At 51.6% G+C, this 17,772-nt stretch overlaps 1 protein-coding gene across 3 annotated transcripts in view; it reads right to left on the bottom strand.

Moving 5' to 3' along the window:
• Window positions 1-17,416, bottom strand: part of ACOT7 (acyl-CoA thioesterase 7) — a 78,560-nt gene extending 61,144 nt beyond the window's left edge. The window contains exon 1 of one of the 3 annotated variants that reach the window (XM_036256600.1): window positions 17,291-17,416. In XM_036256600.1, coding sequence (XP_036112493.1) covers window positions 17,291-17,337 — 47 coding nt within the window. In that variant the 5' untranslated portion in view covers window positions 17,338-17,416. The other 2 variants (XM_036256601.1, XM_036256599.1) reach the window with 2 other exon arrangements.
• Between the last annotated feature and the right edge of the window lie 356 nt (window positions 17,417-17,772).

Genomic DNA, 17,772 nt, shown 5'->3' with positions numbered 1-17,772 from the left:
CAAGGCCTCACGCCCACAAGGCTGAGTGGGCCCCTGGTGTGCCGGCGAGCAGGTCCTGGGTGGTCTCCAGAGGAGCCGAGTTACAGGCCGAGGGTCTACACAGCACACCTGTCTCACCTGGAAGGGCTCCCAGACTTCCCTGAGTGTCAAGGTGGACACCCCTGAAGACACTGGGCCCGAAGGCAGTGGGAGGAAGTCCGTCTCAGCCATCAAGAGGCTACGGAGAGGATAGTGACCTCGAAGCCTCCCGGTCCCACCCAGCAGCCCATCCTGCCCACATCGCCCGCAGGCCACGTCCGCAGCTGACCCGTGAGACCGTGTGCATATGCCCAGGGCCAGCTGGCCCAGGAGACGAGGTCTGGGTACTGGTCTTGGCTCTGCCACACCTGCCACTGCACCTGCAGGGTCAGGGTCAGTCTCTTCACCTGTGACACGGAGGCTGGGCGCTGTCACACTTTACACTGTCTCCTGAGCTCCCTAGACCTAGGTAGCCCCTGGCACAGCTGAGCTCCTGGGCCAGGCCAGTTGAAGGAACCAACCAAGACACTGCTAAGAGAATCAAGACACAAGCCGCAGACAGGGAGAAAATACTTACAAAACACATATCTGAGATTTTTATAAATGTGTATTCAGAACATACAGAGATCTCTTAAAACTCGACAATAACAGCCCTGGCCGGTTTGGCTCAGCAGTTGGAGCGTCGGCCCACAGACCAAAGAGTTGCAGGTTCAATTCTGATCAAGGGCACATGCCTCGGTTGCAATTAGATCCCTGGGCCTGGTCAGGGTCGTGCAGGAGGCAGCCAATTGAAGTGTCTCTCTCACATCGATGTTTCTCTCTCCTTCCCTCCCTCCCTCCCACTCTATTTAAAAATCAATGGAAAAATATCCTTGGGGAAGGATAAAAAAATAAATCAATAATAACTAACAGCCCAACATGAAAATGGGCAGAGGATCTGGCGACGCCACAGGGAGAAGACGCCCCAGAGGGCAGAGCAGTAGGTGGACGCTGTACTCCCCTCTCCCGGGCCAAACTGGACTAACTCCACTACAGAAGGGGCAACCTGAACAGCCAACTGAAGACTAACCGAAGTCTCATGACCAAGAATGTGCAGAAGAAGCCGCATCGAGACAGTCTGGAGGCGGTCTCTGGCAAACCTGGCTTCCGGCAGAGCAGGTGGGGCAACGCCCTCAGGTGTAGCTCATCCGTAAGGTTTGCTCGAACCTGACTGGGGCTGACACGGAAAACGTCCAAAGAGCGACAGTGTGGGGTCTGGTGACCGTTTCACGGAAGTAGCAAAGTCAGATGGAATCGGGGTGCACCCAGGGGCTCGCAGTCGCGGGGCCAGGCACAGCCGTGGCCTGAGCCTCTTGCTCCGGAGTTTATGATGCTCGTAAGGGCCTAGGACCCAAGCCAAAGGAACCCTCCCCGTCGCCTCCTGACCGCGCAGGGCGGCGCGAGCTCTGGAATGCCCTCTGGCCCTCGGCTCGGTCAGGCGGCGCGGCGGGGCAGCGTGGGAGCTGGCCGCGGGGCGGGGAAGGGACGGGGCTGCTCGGGGAAGGCAGGCCAGCGGGAGGGGCAGAGCGTTCTCCCACGGCGCCGTCTCCGCAGCCTGCGCGCGGGGCCTGCTTTGCTGTTGGCATCACACGATAACATTAGAGTTCCTTAATGTTGGCAGTGGAGGTGGTTCATCGGGAGATTAACTTCCGAACTGCATACATTTCACTTGTCAGACATGCAAAGCACACAGCTGCTCTTTGAATACATTTTCACTTTGTTCTCACTGTCAGTACTTTTTAAAGTGATAATTCTGTAAGAAAGTTAAGCTTTTTCAAGGATTACAATACTAAAAATCAGCCCTCGGGTAGCTCATTTGGGTAGAGCATCGTCCTGATATGCCAAGGTTGTGGGTTCAACCCCGGTCATGGCACATACAAGAATCAATCAATAAATGAATAAACAGGGCTTCCGGTCAAGATGGTGATGGGTAAACACGGTGTTGCCCCCTCCCACAACCACACCAAAGTTACAACCAAACTACAGAACAACCATCCTTCAGAACCGCCTGACATCAAGCTGAATGGCAGTCCTATGAGTACGGATTAAAGCAGCAGCCACATCGAGACTGGTAGGAGGGCGGAGGGGACGGGCTGGTCCCACACCCACGTGTGGCGGATAAAATCAGGAGTCCACCTCAGCTGGGAAGGTCCTTCCTGAGGACTGAGGGGTCCCCGTCCCACACCAGGTGCCCCGCTCAGGGTTCCAGTGCCAGGAAGAGAATCCCCATCACTTCTGGCTGGAAAACCAGCTGGAACTGAGGCTCAGGGAGGCTGAGGCGGCTGGAGCCCCAGGCAGCTCCTTAAAGGGCCCGCGCACGGACTTATCGGACTCACTCCCTCTAAGCTTGCAGGAGAGGCAGCCCGAGGGGCACCAGAGACATACAGGGAAGAACTGAGTTGTTTGGCACTGGAGCGAGGGCTGGAGAGGGGGCTTTCTCCGGGACAAATGTGCTGTCAGAGGCCTTTGTTCCTTTGGTGAGCCCTTCCCTGGGGCAGCAGACAGCCACCATATCTGGGACTCCAGCAACCCGGCTCACACTGGTAGCCCCGCTCTGGTGATTCCCTGAGGCCCCACCCCACCCAGCTTTCAGGCCCACCCAAGCTGTTGCCAGTTGCTTTACCATAGGATTGGCCTGTCTTGGATCCTGCTTCAGGTTTTCCTAAATTCTTTCAAAATCTGGTCTCAGCTAGCCTCATAGCTCTCGTTAAGTAATACATAGAAACAAACACAGAGAGGCAGCCAAAATGAGGAAACAAAGAAACAGGTCCCAAATGAAAGAACAGAACAAAACCCCAGGAAAAGAACTAAGCGAAATGGAGATAAGCAACCTAACAGATGCTGAGTTCAAAATACCACTTATAAGAACGCTCAATGAACTTAGTGAGGGCCTCAAGAGCATAAAAAAGGACCAGTCAGAAATGAAGGATGCAGTCAGAAATGAAGGAGGCACTAACTGAAATAAAGAATAATTTAAACAGATTCAATAGTAGAGTAGGTAAAGCCAAGAAGCAAACCATTGATTTGGAATCTAAGGAAGCAAAAAACACCCAATCAGAAGAGCAAAAAGAAAAAAGAATCCAAAAAAAATGAGGATAGTGTAAGGAGCCTCTGGGACAACTTCAAGCGTGCCAACATTCGCATCTTGGGGGTGCCCGAAGGAGAAGAGAGAGAACAAGAAATCGAAAACCTATTTGAAACAATAATGGCAGAAAACTTCCCTAACTTGGCAAAGGAAACAGACATAAATGTCCAGGAAGCACAGAGAGTCCCAAACAAGATGAACCCCAAGAGGCCCACACCAAGACACATCATCATCAAAATGCAAAAGGTTCAAGACAAAGAAAGAATCTTAAAAGCAGCAAGAGAAAAGCAGTTAGTTACCTACAAGGGAGTTCCCATAAGACTGTCAGCTGATTTCTCAAAGAAACTTTACTGGCCAGATGGGAGTGGCAAGACATATTCAGAGTGAGAAAAAGCAAGAACCTACAACCAAGATTACTCTATCCTGCGAAGCTGTCATTTAGAATCGATGGCCATATAAAGAGTTTCCCAGACAAGGAAAAGCTAAAGGAGTTCATCACCACCAAACCGTTATTATATGAAATGTTGAAGGGTCTTTTTGAAGAAAAAGATATGAACAAACAAAATGGCAATGAATACATATCTATTGACAAAGGAATCTACAAACAAAATGAACAGACAGAACAGAAACAATCTCATAGATACAGAGAACATTTTGTTGGTTGCCAGATGGGAGGGGGTTGGGGGGATGGGTGAAAAAGGTGAAGGGATTAAGAAGTACAAATTCATTGCTAGACTGACAGACCTGGGGGGGGGGTGTTGGGGGGGAGGAAATAAACCTAAGAGCTTATGTGCATAACCAATGGACACAGACAACAGTGTGGGAAAAGGCGGGAGGGGGGCGGGATTGGGGAGGAGGGGGTCAATGGGGGAAAAATGAGGAACATCTGTAATACATACAACAATAAAGATAAAAAATAAATAAATGAATAAATAAGTGTAACAGCAAATTGATCTCTCTTGATCTCTCTCTCCCTCTCTCTCCCCCACTTCCTCTCTTTTGCTAAAAATAAATAAATAAAAATTTAAATACTAAAAATCAGATAAATGTGGGTTTCCTTCCCACTTAGACTCAAACTCACTTTAATGAGACAGTTTATTTATAATTAGTATATGTTATTTTACTAGTTTAAATTCCTTTTCTTATTTTTGTGATGAAAAATTAAAAGGTATAATGTTAAAGTATAAGAAATGAAAGTATGTTCTTTTAAAGCGCTCTTTTAATATAATTGTCTTCCCATCTTTTAAAATCAAATAATATGTCAAATATGTCTTAGAAGCTTATCGGAAGATGTCATCGTTACATCTGTGGGCATAAAAGTAAGCTTTCTTCTATATCTCCACTGAGATAGCTCAGGCATGACTAGGTACAGTGTTTATGGTATCACACAGCTTTTAATAAACAGATTCTAGATCTCATTAAAAACCTGAAAATGGCCCTGGCTGGTTTCTCAGTGGTTAGAGCGTCGGCCCTCGGACCAATGAGTCCCGGGTTCAATTCTGGTCAAGGGCACATACCTTGGCTGCACTTTGTCCCTGGCCCTGATCGGGGTCCTGTGGGAGGCAACCAGTCCATGTGTCCCTCTCACATGGATGTTTCTCTCTCTCTCCCTCCCTCCCTCCCTCTCACTCTATCTGAAGATAAATGAAAAAATATCCTCGGGTGAGGATTAGGAAAAAAAAAAAAAAAAAAAACTGATAATGACTTTAATGACACTAGAAACCTGTAGTTGGAAAATAAAAAGATATAAAATGGCATATCCGCTCACTTTGATCTTCAAAATAAAATTTGCTAATGTAAATATATCTTGGAACAACAACAACCAAATCCCCTTAAAATTAGTTTGTGTATTCTGTATTGATAATAAAGGAAGTTTAAATATTAAAAAAAAAAAAAAAAAGACAATCAGAGGGCAAATGAGCACCCAAGAGGCTCCATCACCTGTCGTTAGAGAACGGCTAGTGCAAACCACAGCCGCCCGCCAGAGCAGCCCGTCGGGGCAGCCTATCAGAGCAGCCCGCCGGAGCAGCCCGAGTCCAGCACACTGACACTGCCAAACGCTGCTGGGGATGGGGAACAGCAGGAACCTCACTGCTGGTGGGCACCCACAGTGGGGCAGCCACTTTGGAAGGCAGTCTGGTAATTTCCTACAAAGCTAAACATCCTCTTAATTACTTCTATTGTATTCTGTAGTCCATTAATTTTATCAAAATAAGTGTAAAAATGTAATAGATACATGAAAGCAACTAAAGCAAAATCAAATTTAAGCCCAGCTGGTGTGGCTCAGTGGCTGAGCATCAACCCACACACCAAGAGGTCGCTGGTTCGATTCCCAGTCAGGGCACATGCCCAGGTTGTGGGCCCAATCCCCAGTGGGGGGCATGCAGGAGGCGACCAATCAATGTTCTCTCTCATTGATGTCTCTGTCTCTCTCTCCCTCTCCCTTCCTCTCTCTAAAATCAATAAAGAAAAAAAAATCTTTTTAAAAAAAATCAAATTTAAAAAATGATCATCGATAAAAGTCCCACCCTCTCAAGAAAAAAAAGAAATTATCACTGGGTGTGGCTGAAATAAGAATATGGGTCAAGTAGGCACCTCCAGGCTGGCTGGGGAGTGTCACCACCTCCAGAGCCTGGTTTGCACAAGGCACAGGGCAAGGCGGGGCCGGCCCTGAAAGGACGCACAGAACAACGATCGAGCCAGATCGCGTTTCCTGAGAAGCCAGGCACCAAGGCCCAGACAGCAATTCAGCCGTGAGAGCTGAGTTCCAGAAGGACCACACCGGAGCGAACACAGCACCCACACAGCACAGCAACACAAAGAAAAAGGGTGCCATTGACCAAACACAAGGGCCACACACCCTGGCCCATCCTGATCAGTTACAAGGCTCGAGTTTCCACCTGCTCAGTGCCCACAGGTAACGGAATACCTAGTTGGCTCAGGAGGAGGCTGGAATGTGAAGCCTCTTTCAGCAGGTGTATCTCCAGTGTGCTCCCTGCCCGCAGCCAGGCTGTGCCAGGACAAGCCAGGACAGAGGTGGAGGGACCAGAAACCCCCCATACCCACTTTCCTTGGGGGACAGCAAAGCACACACAAACCAGATGCCCTTCCAGGCCCCGCCAGACAAGTTCTATGGGGTAGTCACTGTAGGGCCTTGTCCCAGACCTGGCGGTGGGCTTGTGGCAGGAGCCTGGCATTGGTGGCATCTGGGTTCTCTCCTCTAGGCATCTGTGACTCAGAGAAGCATCCTGCCTCAGGCCGAGTTTGGGAGACATATCACACCCTAGAGGGTTTTTCTTTAACATTTCCTTTTATTATATTTTTTAAGTTTTTGTGTTTTGTTTGTTTTTTTAATCCTCACCCGAGGATTTTTTTTTTTAATTTTTTTGTTCTTTATTGATTTGAGAGAGAGAAGAGGGAAGGAGAGAGGGATAGAAACATCGATGAGAGAGAACTCTGATTGGCCGCCTTCTGCATGCCTCCCACTGGGGATTTGGCCCACAACCTGGGCATGTGCCCTGACCAGGAATCGAATCAGCGACCTCTTGGACATGGGTTAACACTCAACCACTGAGCCACACCAGCCAGGCAAGGATATTTTTCCATTGATTTTTTTTTTTTTTTTAGATCGAGTGGAAGGGAGGAAGGAAGAGAGAGAAAAAAAACATGGATGTGAAAGAGAAACTGACCGGTTGCCTCCCACACATGCCCTGACAGGGGATCAAACGCACAACCTTTCGGTGTAGGGACTAGGCTCCAACTAACTGAGCCACCCGGCCAGGGCCCCACTTCTGAGCATTTATCTGAAGAAAAAGCACCAACTCAAAAAGATATACGACCCCCATGTTCACTGCGGTGATATCCACAACAGCAAAGACGCAGGAACGACCTAGGTGTCCATCTGTGGACTCATGGATGGGAAGATGTGTACATATATACAGTGGAATGTTATTCAGCCATAAAAGAAGAACGACATCTTGCCATTTGCTACAACATGGATGAAACTTGAGGGTATTATGCTGAGATAAATCAGAAAACAATACCGTTGTAATTAGCTCGTCTTTAACGATAGGAAAGGAGCGAAGCGGGAGCCAGACATTACAGGCATGTCAATTTGCACTCCCCCCAGAATCCCCGGCCTATTCCCTGCAAAACACTGGGGGAAGGGGTCCAACAAAGGGAAGACAGACACATGCCCAGTGAAGTTGGGATGACATAGGGAAGTTCCCTGCCTGTCAGTCACACCTGGGGAAAGAAATCATTGGCCAGAATGGGCGGGGCTACTGCAAGCAGAAGAAAATCTGGGAATACCATAATCGGAACAAAGGAGCTCTCTCTCTGTGCTCTTGGCTCTTGGCGACTCTTGATTTATGGAGCTGTTGTTCCCACTTCCTTGCATTTGCCCGTATGGCCCCTGGCCATGTGGACCCTACACGCAATGGACTGATGGACCACAGCGGGAAACAAGCTACCCTCGCCTGACGCTGGACTGGACTCGGCGGCAACGTGGACGCTCTGGGCACTGGCTCTGATCTTACTTCTGCTGACCCGGCTACTCTTCTATGGCTGGGCGAAGGGGAATGGGACTCGGGAAACTCAGGGATTTAACTCAGGGAAATAAAGTTTCCCACTGTATCACATTCTCCCATGCGAATCTCAGAAAAGTCCTTTTCTCAGGAAATCGAAAGAAACCTACCCGCCGCTGGCAACCGGGAGAGATGAGGCCCTCTCCACTCCATTAACAAAGAGACAACCTATGATCGCATTACATGTGGGATCTTAGACAGACAAACTAACTAAAAACTAAGAAGCATCCGGTCGATGTGGCTCAGTGGCTGAGCGCCGACCCTGCACCAAGAGGTCGCTAGTTCGATTCCCGGTCAGGGCACATGCCCAGGTTGTGAGCCCGATCCCCAGTGGGGGGCATGCAGGAGGCGGCCAATCAATGTTCTCTCTCAGCAACGTTTCCATCTCTCTCTTCCTCTCCCTTCCTCTCTAAAAGTCAGTAAACAAAAAAAAGTTTTAAGTTCTCATCACAAGGAAAAACAATTGTAACTATGAGTGATGACAGATATTAAGTAGGCTTTTTGTGGTGATCATTTTGCAATATACACAAATACTGAATTATTACGCTGTACACCTAAAACTAATATAATGCTATATATCAATTATACCTCAATTTTTTTTAAAAAGGGAAAAGATGCCCTGGTCAGTTCTGCTCAGGGGTTAGAGTGTCGGCCTGCAGACCAAAGAGGCAAGGGTTCGATTCCAGTCAAAGGCATGTACCTGAGCTGCAGTTCGGTCCCCGGCTCTGGTTGGGGCTGTGTGGGGGGCAGCCTATCGATGTGTCTCTCTCACATCCATGTTTCTCTCTCCCTCTCTCTCACTTCCACTCTAAAAAAAATAGAAAAACATCCTCAGCTGAGGATTAACAAAAAAATTAAATAAAATAAAGAAGTGACCACCCGCTGAATGGGAGAAAATCTTGGCAAATCATACACCTGAGAAGAAACTTGCATCTAGTATACTGCACAGAAGGAGCTCTGACAGCCCAAATGTAAAAGGACAAATAAGCCGAGTGAAAAAGAGGCAAAGGGTCTCAACAGGCATTTTTCCAAAGATGTACAAATGACCCATAAACTCACAGAACGATGCCCAATATCATCAGTCATCAGGGACATTCAAACCAAAACCACAATGAGATTGACTTCCCACCCACGGGGATGGCAAGAATGAAAACGACAGATAACAAGTGTTGGCGAGAGTGTGAAGAAAGCGGGATGCTCTCGGGCTGCTGGTGGGAACATGGAACAGAGTAGCCACTTAGGAAAACAGCCGGCAGCTCCCCGAAAGGTTAAACACAGATGTCATGGGAAAACAGGGTTCTGTGGAAAGTGACCTCCCAGGGCAATGGGATCATCAACTCCTGACTGGGCAGGCCAGGGGGACGAGCAGTCAGCCCAGGCCTGTAACTTCTCTGACGGTGGGAAGCCTGCCCTGGCCACTGTTCCTGTGCATCTAGGCTGACACCCCTTTGAAACGCCAGGAGCAACACCCTTTGAAAGGGATATTAACCCTCAAGAGAGCACTTGATTATGTTAAGGACCCTGTAATCCAACCCTGCCTTGTTACCCCACTTCCATGCAACCTTCTTTATGTTCTCTCCTTAATTTTAAATGCATGAAAGAGCCCTTGCTGGTTTGCTTGGTGGTTAGAGTGTTGGCCCAACGACCAGAGTCCCGGGTTCGATTCCCAGCCAAGGGCACAAACCTCGGTTGCGGTTCATCTCCAGCCCTGGTTGTGGTCGTGCGGTTGGCAACTAATCAATGTGTCTCTCTCACATCGATGTTTGTCTCTCTCATATCAATGTTTCTCTCTCTCTCTTCCTCCCTCTCTCCCTCCCCCTCTATCTGAAGATAAATGTAAAAATATCCTCAGCTGAGGGTAAAAATAAATAAATGCATGAAAGAAACTGTAAAACTGCCATTCTCAAGAGCATCTGAGATCTTACTCCTCAACATGCCTTCAGTTTGGCTCAAATAAACTCATAAAAATCCTCTACAGTTGTGGAAATGTCTTACATCAACACAGAATTACTACAGGACCCAGCAATTCCATTTCTGGGTGAGCTGTTTATCCTAATTTTTTTTTCCCTCACACCAACCAAGTGTCTAAGCCTCCCCCACTGGCTGGGCACCCCACAATTCAATGCTGTTCTGACCTAGAGGAGCCCAGAGTTAGCACAGACTCCACATGGAAGGGCTCAGTCCCAAAGACTACCCCCACCTTGGACACCGGTCACAAGTCCCAAAGTACTTCTGATGAAGCAGCTATAAAAAGTAGGGATTCCACCCTGGCTGGTTTGGCTCAGCGGTTAGAGTGTCGGCCTGCAGTCCAGAGAGGCCCGGGTTCAGTTCCCACTAAGGGCATGTACGTCGGTTGCAGTTTGTCCCTGGCCCTGGTTGGTCGTGTGGGTGGCAGCCACTCGATGTGTCCCTTTCACGTCGATGTTTCTCTCTCTCTCTCTCTTCCTCTCTCTCCCTCCCACTCCACCTGAACAAAAAATGTCCTCGGGTGAGGATAAAAAAAAAAAAAAAAAATTAGGGGTTCCCACACCCCTCCTCAGGTTGGATAACTTTCAGTGGCCCCCTCACCCTACCTTCCAGAGACAGAGGGTCCAAATTCGCTTCCAGAAGCCCCGACGGAAGCCCAGCACCGTGGCCACAGCCCTGCAGAGCTCCTGAGCCCAGAAGCCTTCCAGACAGATGCCCGGGCACCCACGAGCCCTTGCAGGTGCAGAGCCCCGGCCAACAGCTTCATCCCGCTGGGAAAGGCCAGGATGTCCCGGGTTCAAAGCAGGAGCTGAGCAGCCCCGCTTCAGTGCCCACCTGGCCCTCCCTGCAGGCCGAGCCTGGCCCCAGCAGTGCCAAGTCAAGGGCCGTGCAGCCCTCTGGCCCGGCCCCCTCACAGGATGCTCCTCAGCCCAGCGATGCGAGAAGGAATTCATGACTCAGCCTGAAGTCACACAGCCCAAGTCTCTCATCAGCAAATCAGAGAGAGCAGGCAGGGCCACGGTAGTCAGTGGGAGAGGAGGAAATCGGGGCAGGAGGGGCGCTTTGAGCAACATGCCCCAAAATTTCCAACGCCAGGCCCAAGCCAGGCCCAGGCAGCCTCTGCGCTGAGCACGCCAGACGCACCTATCGGCCAGACGAGGTGAACGGTGTCTTCATTTCTGGCCACGGAGTGCCTGGCTGTGGCTTTAAGCGCCCAAGCGCCCACTCCCAGGAGGCGGCCACTTCACAGCCGGCCGGGGCTGCCGGCCGGGCCAGGTGTCCTCGCCAGCCGCAGGCTCCTTGATTTCGGAGATCTTGGTTGATTTCAAACACTGACCATCTGAGCCCCCCCCTTTTTTTCTCTTCCTGTACTTCAAGTTCCCGCTCTTACGTCACCCTCAACCACAGTAAACACAAAGCAGAGCCCTGGGCACTGGCTCAAGCTCACCAGACTGCTCGCTCCCTCCCCCTGGACATCACTGACGGCCGCGTGCTGTGTCATTTCCTGTGGATAATACGTTTCCTGACGCTTATCACTGAGGGATCTTGACAACGTAAGAACCACAAGGGCAGATGCAGCAGAACACTGGTGTCTGACAGGCTGACAACGGGGACGGCCAGGCCCTGGCAGGTAGGAGCAGCCAGACCTGTGCTGAAGGGCCTCCAGCATCAGGCGGCGGCAGCGCTGGGCGGCAGCCACTCGCACTGGGGTCCGGGGGACAGTGGGGAGGCTGAGGGGACGAGACACACCCACAGTCCCACTTCAGACTCTAGTGTTCAACGAGCCTGTTTTCTTTTTATTTTTTAATTGTGGAAAACATCAAAGGGTTACATGAGTAAAGAAAAAAGAAAATGACTCCCCAGGGCCCACCAAACCGCTCCAAAACGGTCAACTCTGGTTCCTCTCCCTCACGCCACAGGGGTTTGAAGGAAACCTCTGACATCACAGCTTGGTATCCATAAATATCTCAGCATTCCCTCCTCAAGACGCCTTTTATAAACAGAACCAAAAACAATGATCTCACCTAAAATAGAATGCAAACCCCTCAATATCCTTAACTATCCAGTTTCCCCAAATACCTCGTAAATGTTTTGAAATCTGCATTTTGTTGTTTTCCCACTGAGGTGTAACATGCATGCAAAAATCTGCCTTTGTAACAAGCTTCCCCGGGTATTCAGAGGTGAGTCCGAGGGTCCAGAGCAGAGTGACCCCCAGGACACTGCTGAGAGCGACAGAGTGAGCTGAGAGGACAGCAGGTATGCAGTGTGGTGGCCCTGGCTTGCCCCACCTGAGAAGCCCGCCCCCAGGAGAAAGCAACTGATTGAAACCAGGGAGCTGGTCAGTTGCAGTGCCAAGCCGAGGGAGACGCCAGGCTCCTGGCCCACTTACAGACGGACTAGACAGTGGGTGAACACAGCCTTCCAACCACAGACTCTCCGGGCTGCAGAGACCAAGCCTCACCCAGGGCCCCCCCATCCCAGCAGGAAGGGAGCCAGCCCTGTGCATTGTTTTATGGAATGTTCCAGAATACCAGCTCTGAATGTGGTTTCTGTAAATCAGGTTCTGTTTTCATTAATTCCACTGTAAACCCAAAGACAGAGCCCCAAGGGGAAAACATTCCAACGCCATAACATACTAAAATTCAGGTCCACTCCACTAATACTGGCACATCTGCTGGATGCTGGGCACTTTTCTAGGCATTCCTGGTGCAGCTGTCCCTCACGTTGGGACCTGCCCTCGTCAGTCAGCACCTAAAAGCACATCAAGCAGAAGATAACCCTGCAGACCTCGCGCACCTACCTACAGATGAAGGGTTCCAGCCCTGGCTGCTTTGGCTGAGCGGTTAGAGCGACGGCCCGCGGACCAGAGAGGCCGGGGTTCGGTTCCCGCTAAGGGCACGTCCCTCGGTTGTGGTTGGTCCCCGGTTGCGATCATGTGGGTGGCGGCTGCTCGATGTGTCTCTCTCACATCGATGTTTCTCTCTCTCTCTTCCTCCCTCCCTTCCTCCCAATCTATCTCAAGATAAATGCAAAAATGTCCTCGACTGAGGATAAAAAAAAATATTTTTTTAAAAAGGTTCCAGGTTGCCTGCCCCGGGCCCAGTCGAGGCCCACCTCCATCAGCGCCCTTGTTTGAAAGCTGGCTGCAGTCCCCAGCGAGCTCTTAGCAGACCTTTGCCCCCGAGACCTCCCCGGAATTCTGGTTTTTAAATTCTTCTACGTGCTGCACTGTCTGGTCAGATACAGGCAGCTAGCTACACTTAAATTCAAATGAACAGTTCAGAATTCAGCTTCTTGCCCTGGCTGGTTTGGCTCAGCGGTTAGAGCGTGGGCCCAAGGACCGAAGGGTCTCAGGTCTGATTCCAGGTCAAGGGCACATACCTGGGTTGCAGATTTGATCCCCTACCCTAGTCTGGGCGTGTGCGGGAGGCCATCAACTGCTGTGTCTCTCTGTGAATGTTTCTCTCTCTCCCCTCTCTCCCACTCTATCTTTATAAAAAAAGAAAAGAATTCAGTTTCTTGTGTCTGGCCACATTCCAAGCACTCAGTGGTTCCAAATGGCTAACAGCTACCCTGTTGGACACTGCAGAAAGTTCTAGTGGACCACACTGTTCCACCCACACTCGCAGCAGCCCGTTACAGGACAGGCCTCCAACTTGACTTCCACAGACACTCGGGGGCTTCTACTAGGGGTGCACACTGAAGCCGTGACGAAGCCGCACACCACATATAAACCTGAGCTTGGGTGAGCAGTGGAAAGACGGGGACATCAGGGCACCTGGCAGATGACAATCGACCAGGTGCCTTCAGTCAAAGCCTCCTTGGCCAAGTTTCAACCTCTGCGAGCCTCCTTTTCCCCACGGAAAGGACAGAGCTGGGCTGGAGGCCTCGAAGGGTCCTTCTGAGTCTAATATTCTTTTTTTTTTTTCATTTATTTATTGATTTTAGAGGGAGAGGGATAGAGAGATAGAAACATCGATGAGAGAGAACATCGATGGGCTGCCTCCTGCACGCCCCCCACTGGGGATCAGGCTCACAGCCTGGGCATGTGCCCTGACTGGGAATGAAACCGGCGAGCTCCTGGTGCAGGGTCAACACTCAACCACTGAGCCACACTGACCGGGGAAGGGTCTAACATTCTAAAACATGAGTCCAACAAGGAAAAATATAATTCGCTAACTAAACCTTGATTAATATTACTCAAAAGAAACCAAAGAAAAAATGCTCTTCTGACAGTTTAAATGCTGTCCTTAAACCTGCATCTGTAGGGCTGGACCAAAAGGAGGAGGGGACCGTGCCCCACAGCGGCCTGGCCATCCGGTGTTCGCACTCTCAGAGACAAAGGGTTCCGCCGTGAGCTCACATTTGTAAGTGTTAAGCATTGTACCAAAAGTCTCAATCCACACAGCAACCCTGAGAAGGGCACTATTATTATCTCTGATTCACAGATAAGAAAATCGAAGCCCAGCAATGTTAAGGAACATGCCTGGAATTACACATTTACAAGAGGCAGAGCTGGGGTTCGAACCCAGGCCATTGGCCTCCTGAGCCTACAACCCACTTTTTGAACAAAATGAGCTTCCATTTACTTACGATGCACCAGTCATCCTGCCAGGCACTGATGCACTTTCGTTTCTTTAACACTCAGAAAAACCCATGAGAAAATGGGGGCAGAGAAGGGTGAGGCAGCCCAGGGGCAGCAGATGAATTCACACCGAGACTGGGACTGCGAAGCCGGCGCTAACCACTGCTCTTGCCAGCCTTTAGAGCCCCAATCCCCTCAACACCTCCTTCCAGACCCAAAACATGACCACTCTTAATTGCCTAGGATGATGGGGGTTTGGGAATGCTCCCCTACTGAACTGTGAAACCCTCTAAGGCAGGGACCAAGTTTTCCAGGGACCTGTCTCCCCTCAGGGCAATTTGCTCCTTGGAGGTACCCAGTGAAACCTGTTAAATTCATGGGCTTGGCTGTCCTGTGGCAGGAGGCTCCTCTTTCAACACAGGGTGTTGGCTCACATATCTTTAAAGGGCTCCTCACCAGGTGTCCTGGTGTTTCTCTGGGCCGACTCCTTGTGACCACATCCACCATCACCCTTTGGCAGTGGCACCTCAGGCTCACCTCAGCCAGGTATCCTGCCCAAGCATCCCCCAGGGCCTGAGAGACAGTATGCATAACTGAATCTGCAAATCTGTGCGGGAGGCACCCAGGGAGCATGGTGGGTAAGCAGGCTGGTGCACACATGGACGTGGCTAAAACTATCCAAAAATCTATTACCTATTAGAAGCTAAGGTTTTTATAATTACCTTTAAATTAAAACATTGGTTTAAAACATTATATAAATTTCAGGTGTTTTTTTCTTTTATGTTTAATTATTAATTTTTCAAAGGATATTTTATTTTGATTTTAGAGAGTAGGGAGAGAAAGAGAAACATCGATGTGAGAAACATGGATTGGCTGCTTCCCACATGGGTTGGCTGCCTCCCACATGGGGATTAAACCAGAAACCCAGGTACATGCCCCAACAGGGAATCGAACCTGCCACCCTTTGGTGCACTGGACGACACTCCACCAACTGAGCCATACCAGCCAGAGCTAATTATTAATTTTAAATTAAATTTCCTGGGGTAACATTGGTTAATGGCATTATGTAAATCTCAGATGAGAGTCTGGTTTTTAAAAAGACATTATGCACAGACCTGTCATTTGTCATCCTGATGAAATAAATAAAAGCCCAACCTGCCCTAGCCGGTGGTTAGGCTCAGCGGTTAGAGCGTTGGCCTGTGGTCTGGAGAGACCCAGGTTCCGTTTCTGCTAAGGACACGTACCTTGGTTGCAGTTTGTCCCCGGCCCTAGTTGGGTCGTGCGGGTGGCAGCCACTCGATGTGTCCCTTTCACGTCAATGTTTCTCTCTCTCTCTCTCTCTCTCTCTTTCCCTCCCTCCCTCCCTCCCTCCCTCCCTCCCACTCTGTCTGAACAAAATATCAATGTCCTTGGGTGAGGATTAAAAAAAAAAAAGCCCAACCTTCCACCAGTAGGCTGAAATCAGTACCTTCTTTTGGGGGGCAGTGCAGTGGAAAGAACATGGGGCTGCAGACAGAAGACTGGTGGGGACTGCCCCTCTGGCTCTCCTGGTTGAATGACCTTACAGAGTCAGTGGGTTTCGGAATTCAATTTCCTCCACAGGGCAGAGTGGTAGAGATCCCTGACTCCTGGCCAGGGAAGGTGGACGAATCAGGTAAGATGACAGATATACAAGCCCTTTGCAAAGGATGTACCCCAAGGTCACCCAACCAACAGGAGGCAGAGCCTGATCCAAGAAGCTGATTCCAGGGCCGTCTCCAAATATCAGTTATTCCTATTATTTTTGCCCCAGAAACGTGGAGTGGGTGGGGCCAAGACAGCCACACAGCCACTAACAAATAGAATGGAGCAAGCTCCCCCCACAAAGATTTCCGATGTCCTCTCCCTAGAAAAGTCAAAACTGACCTTGAGGTCAGTAGAGCCCCTGGACTAGGCCAGAAGAGGGTTTCCGGGGTCAGGGCACCCCACTGATCCAGCACTTACTCTTCCGGAGAGATGTCAACATACACAGGAAACTAATTTGAGTTGAACCCAAGGTCAGTGTGATACCCAATGTCCAAATTTATAGAACCCACGCCAACACAGGAAACCACTCGCACTCGCAGTAGTGCCTGAAGCAGGACAGGCCCCGCTGCAGGCCCCAGGGCCTGAGTCCGTCCCGGAGTCCTGCCCTTCCTTAGCTCGCGCTCAGACACCAGCATGCCTGCTTCCGATTCTGCCCAAGGGAATGGAGAGTAACCTTGAGGCTGCCCTCCGTCCTCCAGTGGGCAACCAGCCAGCTCCCGATCTCCCTCTTCCTCTGGGGGCCTCCATCTACCCGGTTCCCATGAAGAAAGGGAGGGGTGGCCCACGGAGAGCAACCGTTTGCCCCCATTGTGTAAGATGCTTCCAGGCTCAATGGACCATTCCCTCTTCTTAGCAGCAAAGTGTTACAGGGGAAGGGTGTTTTCTGTTTTTCCTGCTGGCATTGGCTCCCCCCCAAAACCTGAGCCTGTGCCCTAAGACGGACTGGACATCTGCAGCCTCCGCCCACCCGGGTACCCATCAAAAGGCTCGCCCGGCTCCGGACGCCGACCAGCCAGTTGGTTACTTGCGCCCACATTTCGGGATCCGCTTGGCTTTGCACCATCGCCCAGAGAACGACCCAGATGCTCCGGCACGGGCGGGGCGGGGCAGGGCGGGGCAGGGCGGGGCGCAGGGGATGCACTCCGACCCCCGCCAGGAAAAGGAGCCGCGCAGATCGTCGCGCAACCGGCCTGCGTGGCCGTGGCTCCGTCCCCGGGATGCGCCGGAGCAGGGCGAGGAGGCGCGCTGGGAGGCCGCCGGCTCCGCTGCACCCGAGGCGCACGGGGCCGCCAGGGTAGGGAGTGGGGGGTGGGGTAGCGGGCGGGGTCCGGCGCCGGGCGGGGGCCGGAGGTGACGGCCCTGGGACCGGGGCGGAGAGCGCGAAGGGGCGCGGGGCTGACCCGGCCGGTGCCTCGGCGTCCCGGCCGCTCGCGCCCCTCTTACCGGCAGATCTGGATGGCGGACGGGGTCTCTGCGTCGGGGCCCGACATGCTGGCGGCGGCGGCGGCGGGAGGCTACAGGAGGGCGCAGGTGTCTGGCAGGCCCGGCGCGGAATGAATGAGCCCGGGCGGCGCCATAGAGGGGGAGGAAAGGGCGGGTCCCGGCGCCCGCGAGGCGGGGCTGCGCGCCGGCGGCCAATCGCACAGCGCCTCCTGCGCAGGCTCCGCCCCACACGCCTGGCCTCGCGGCCTCGGGGCGTCCGGCGCTGGCAGCGGGGCGCCGCTTCCAGAAGGTTCGGCGGCCGTTGAGCGGGGCGGTCGGGGTGGGGTGGGCCCACGTGGGTCAGCCTCGCCCTGCTCGGCGCGTGGTGGAGCCGCCGTTCCCGTTCCCGCCCGCGGCAGCCGGCCCCTCGCGGCCCCACGGCGCGCCGAGGCCCAAAGGCCTGCGGGAGTGCGTGGCGGGGTCACGCCGTCGACAGTCAGCCC

The sequence above is a fragment of the Molossus molossus genome, unplaced genomic scaffold, assembly GCF_014108415.1.
Source record: "Molossus molossus isolate mMolMol1 unplaced genomic scaffold, mMolMol1.p scaffold_m16_p_12, whole genome shotgun sequence".
Taxonomy (NCBI): Eukaryota; Metazoa; Chordata; class Mammalia; order Chiroptera; family Molossidae; genus Molossus; species Molossus molossus.
Note: the sequence above shows the minus strand (reverse complement) of the source record. Positions and strands in the feature narration are given on the sequence as shown.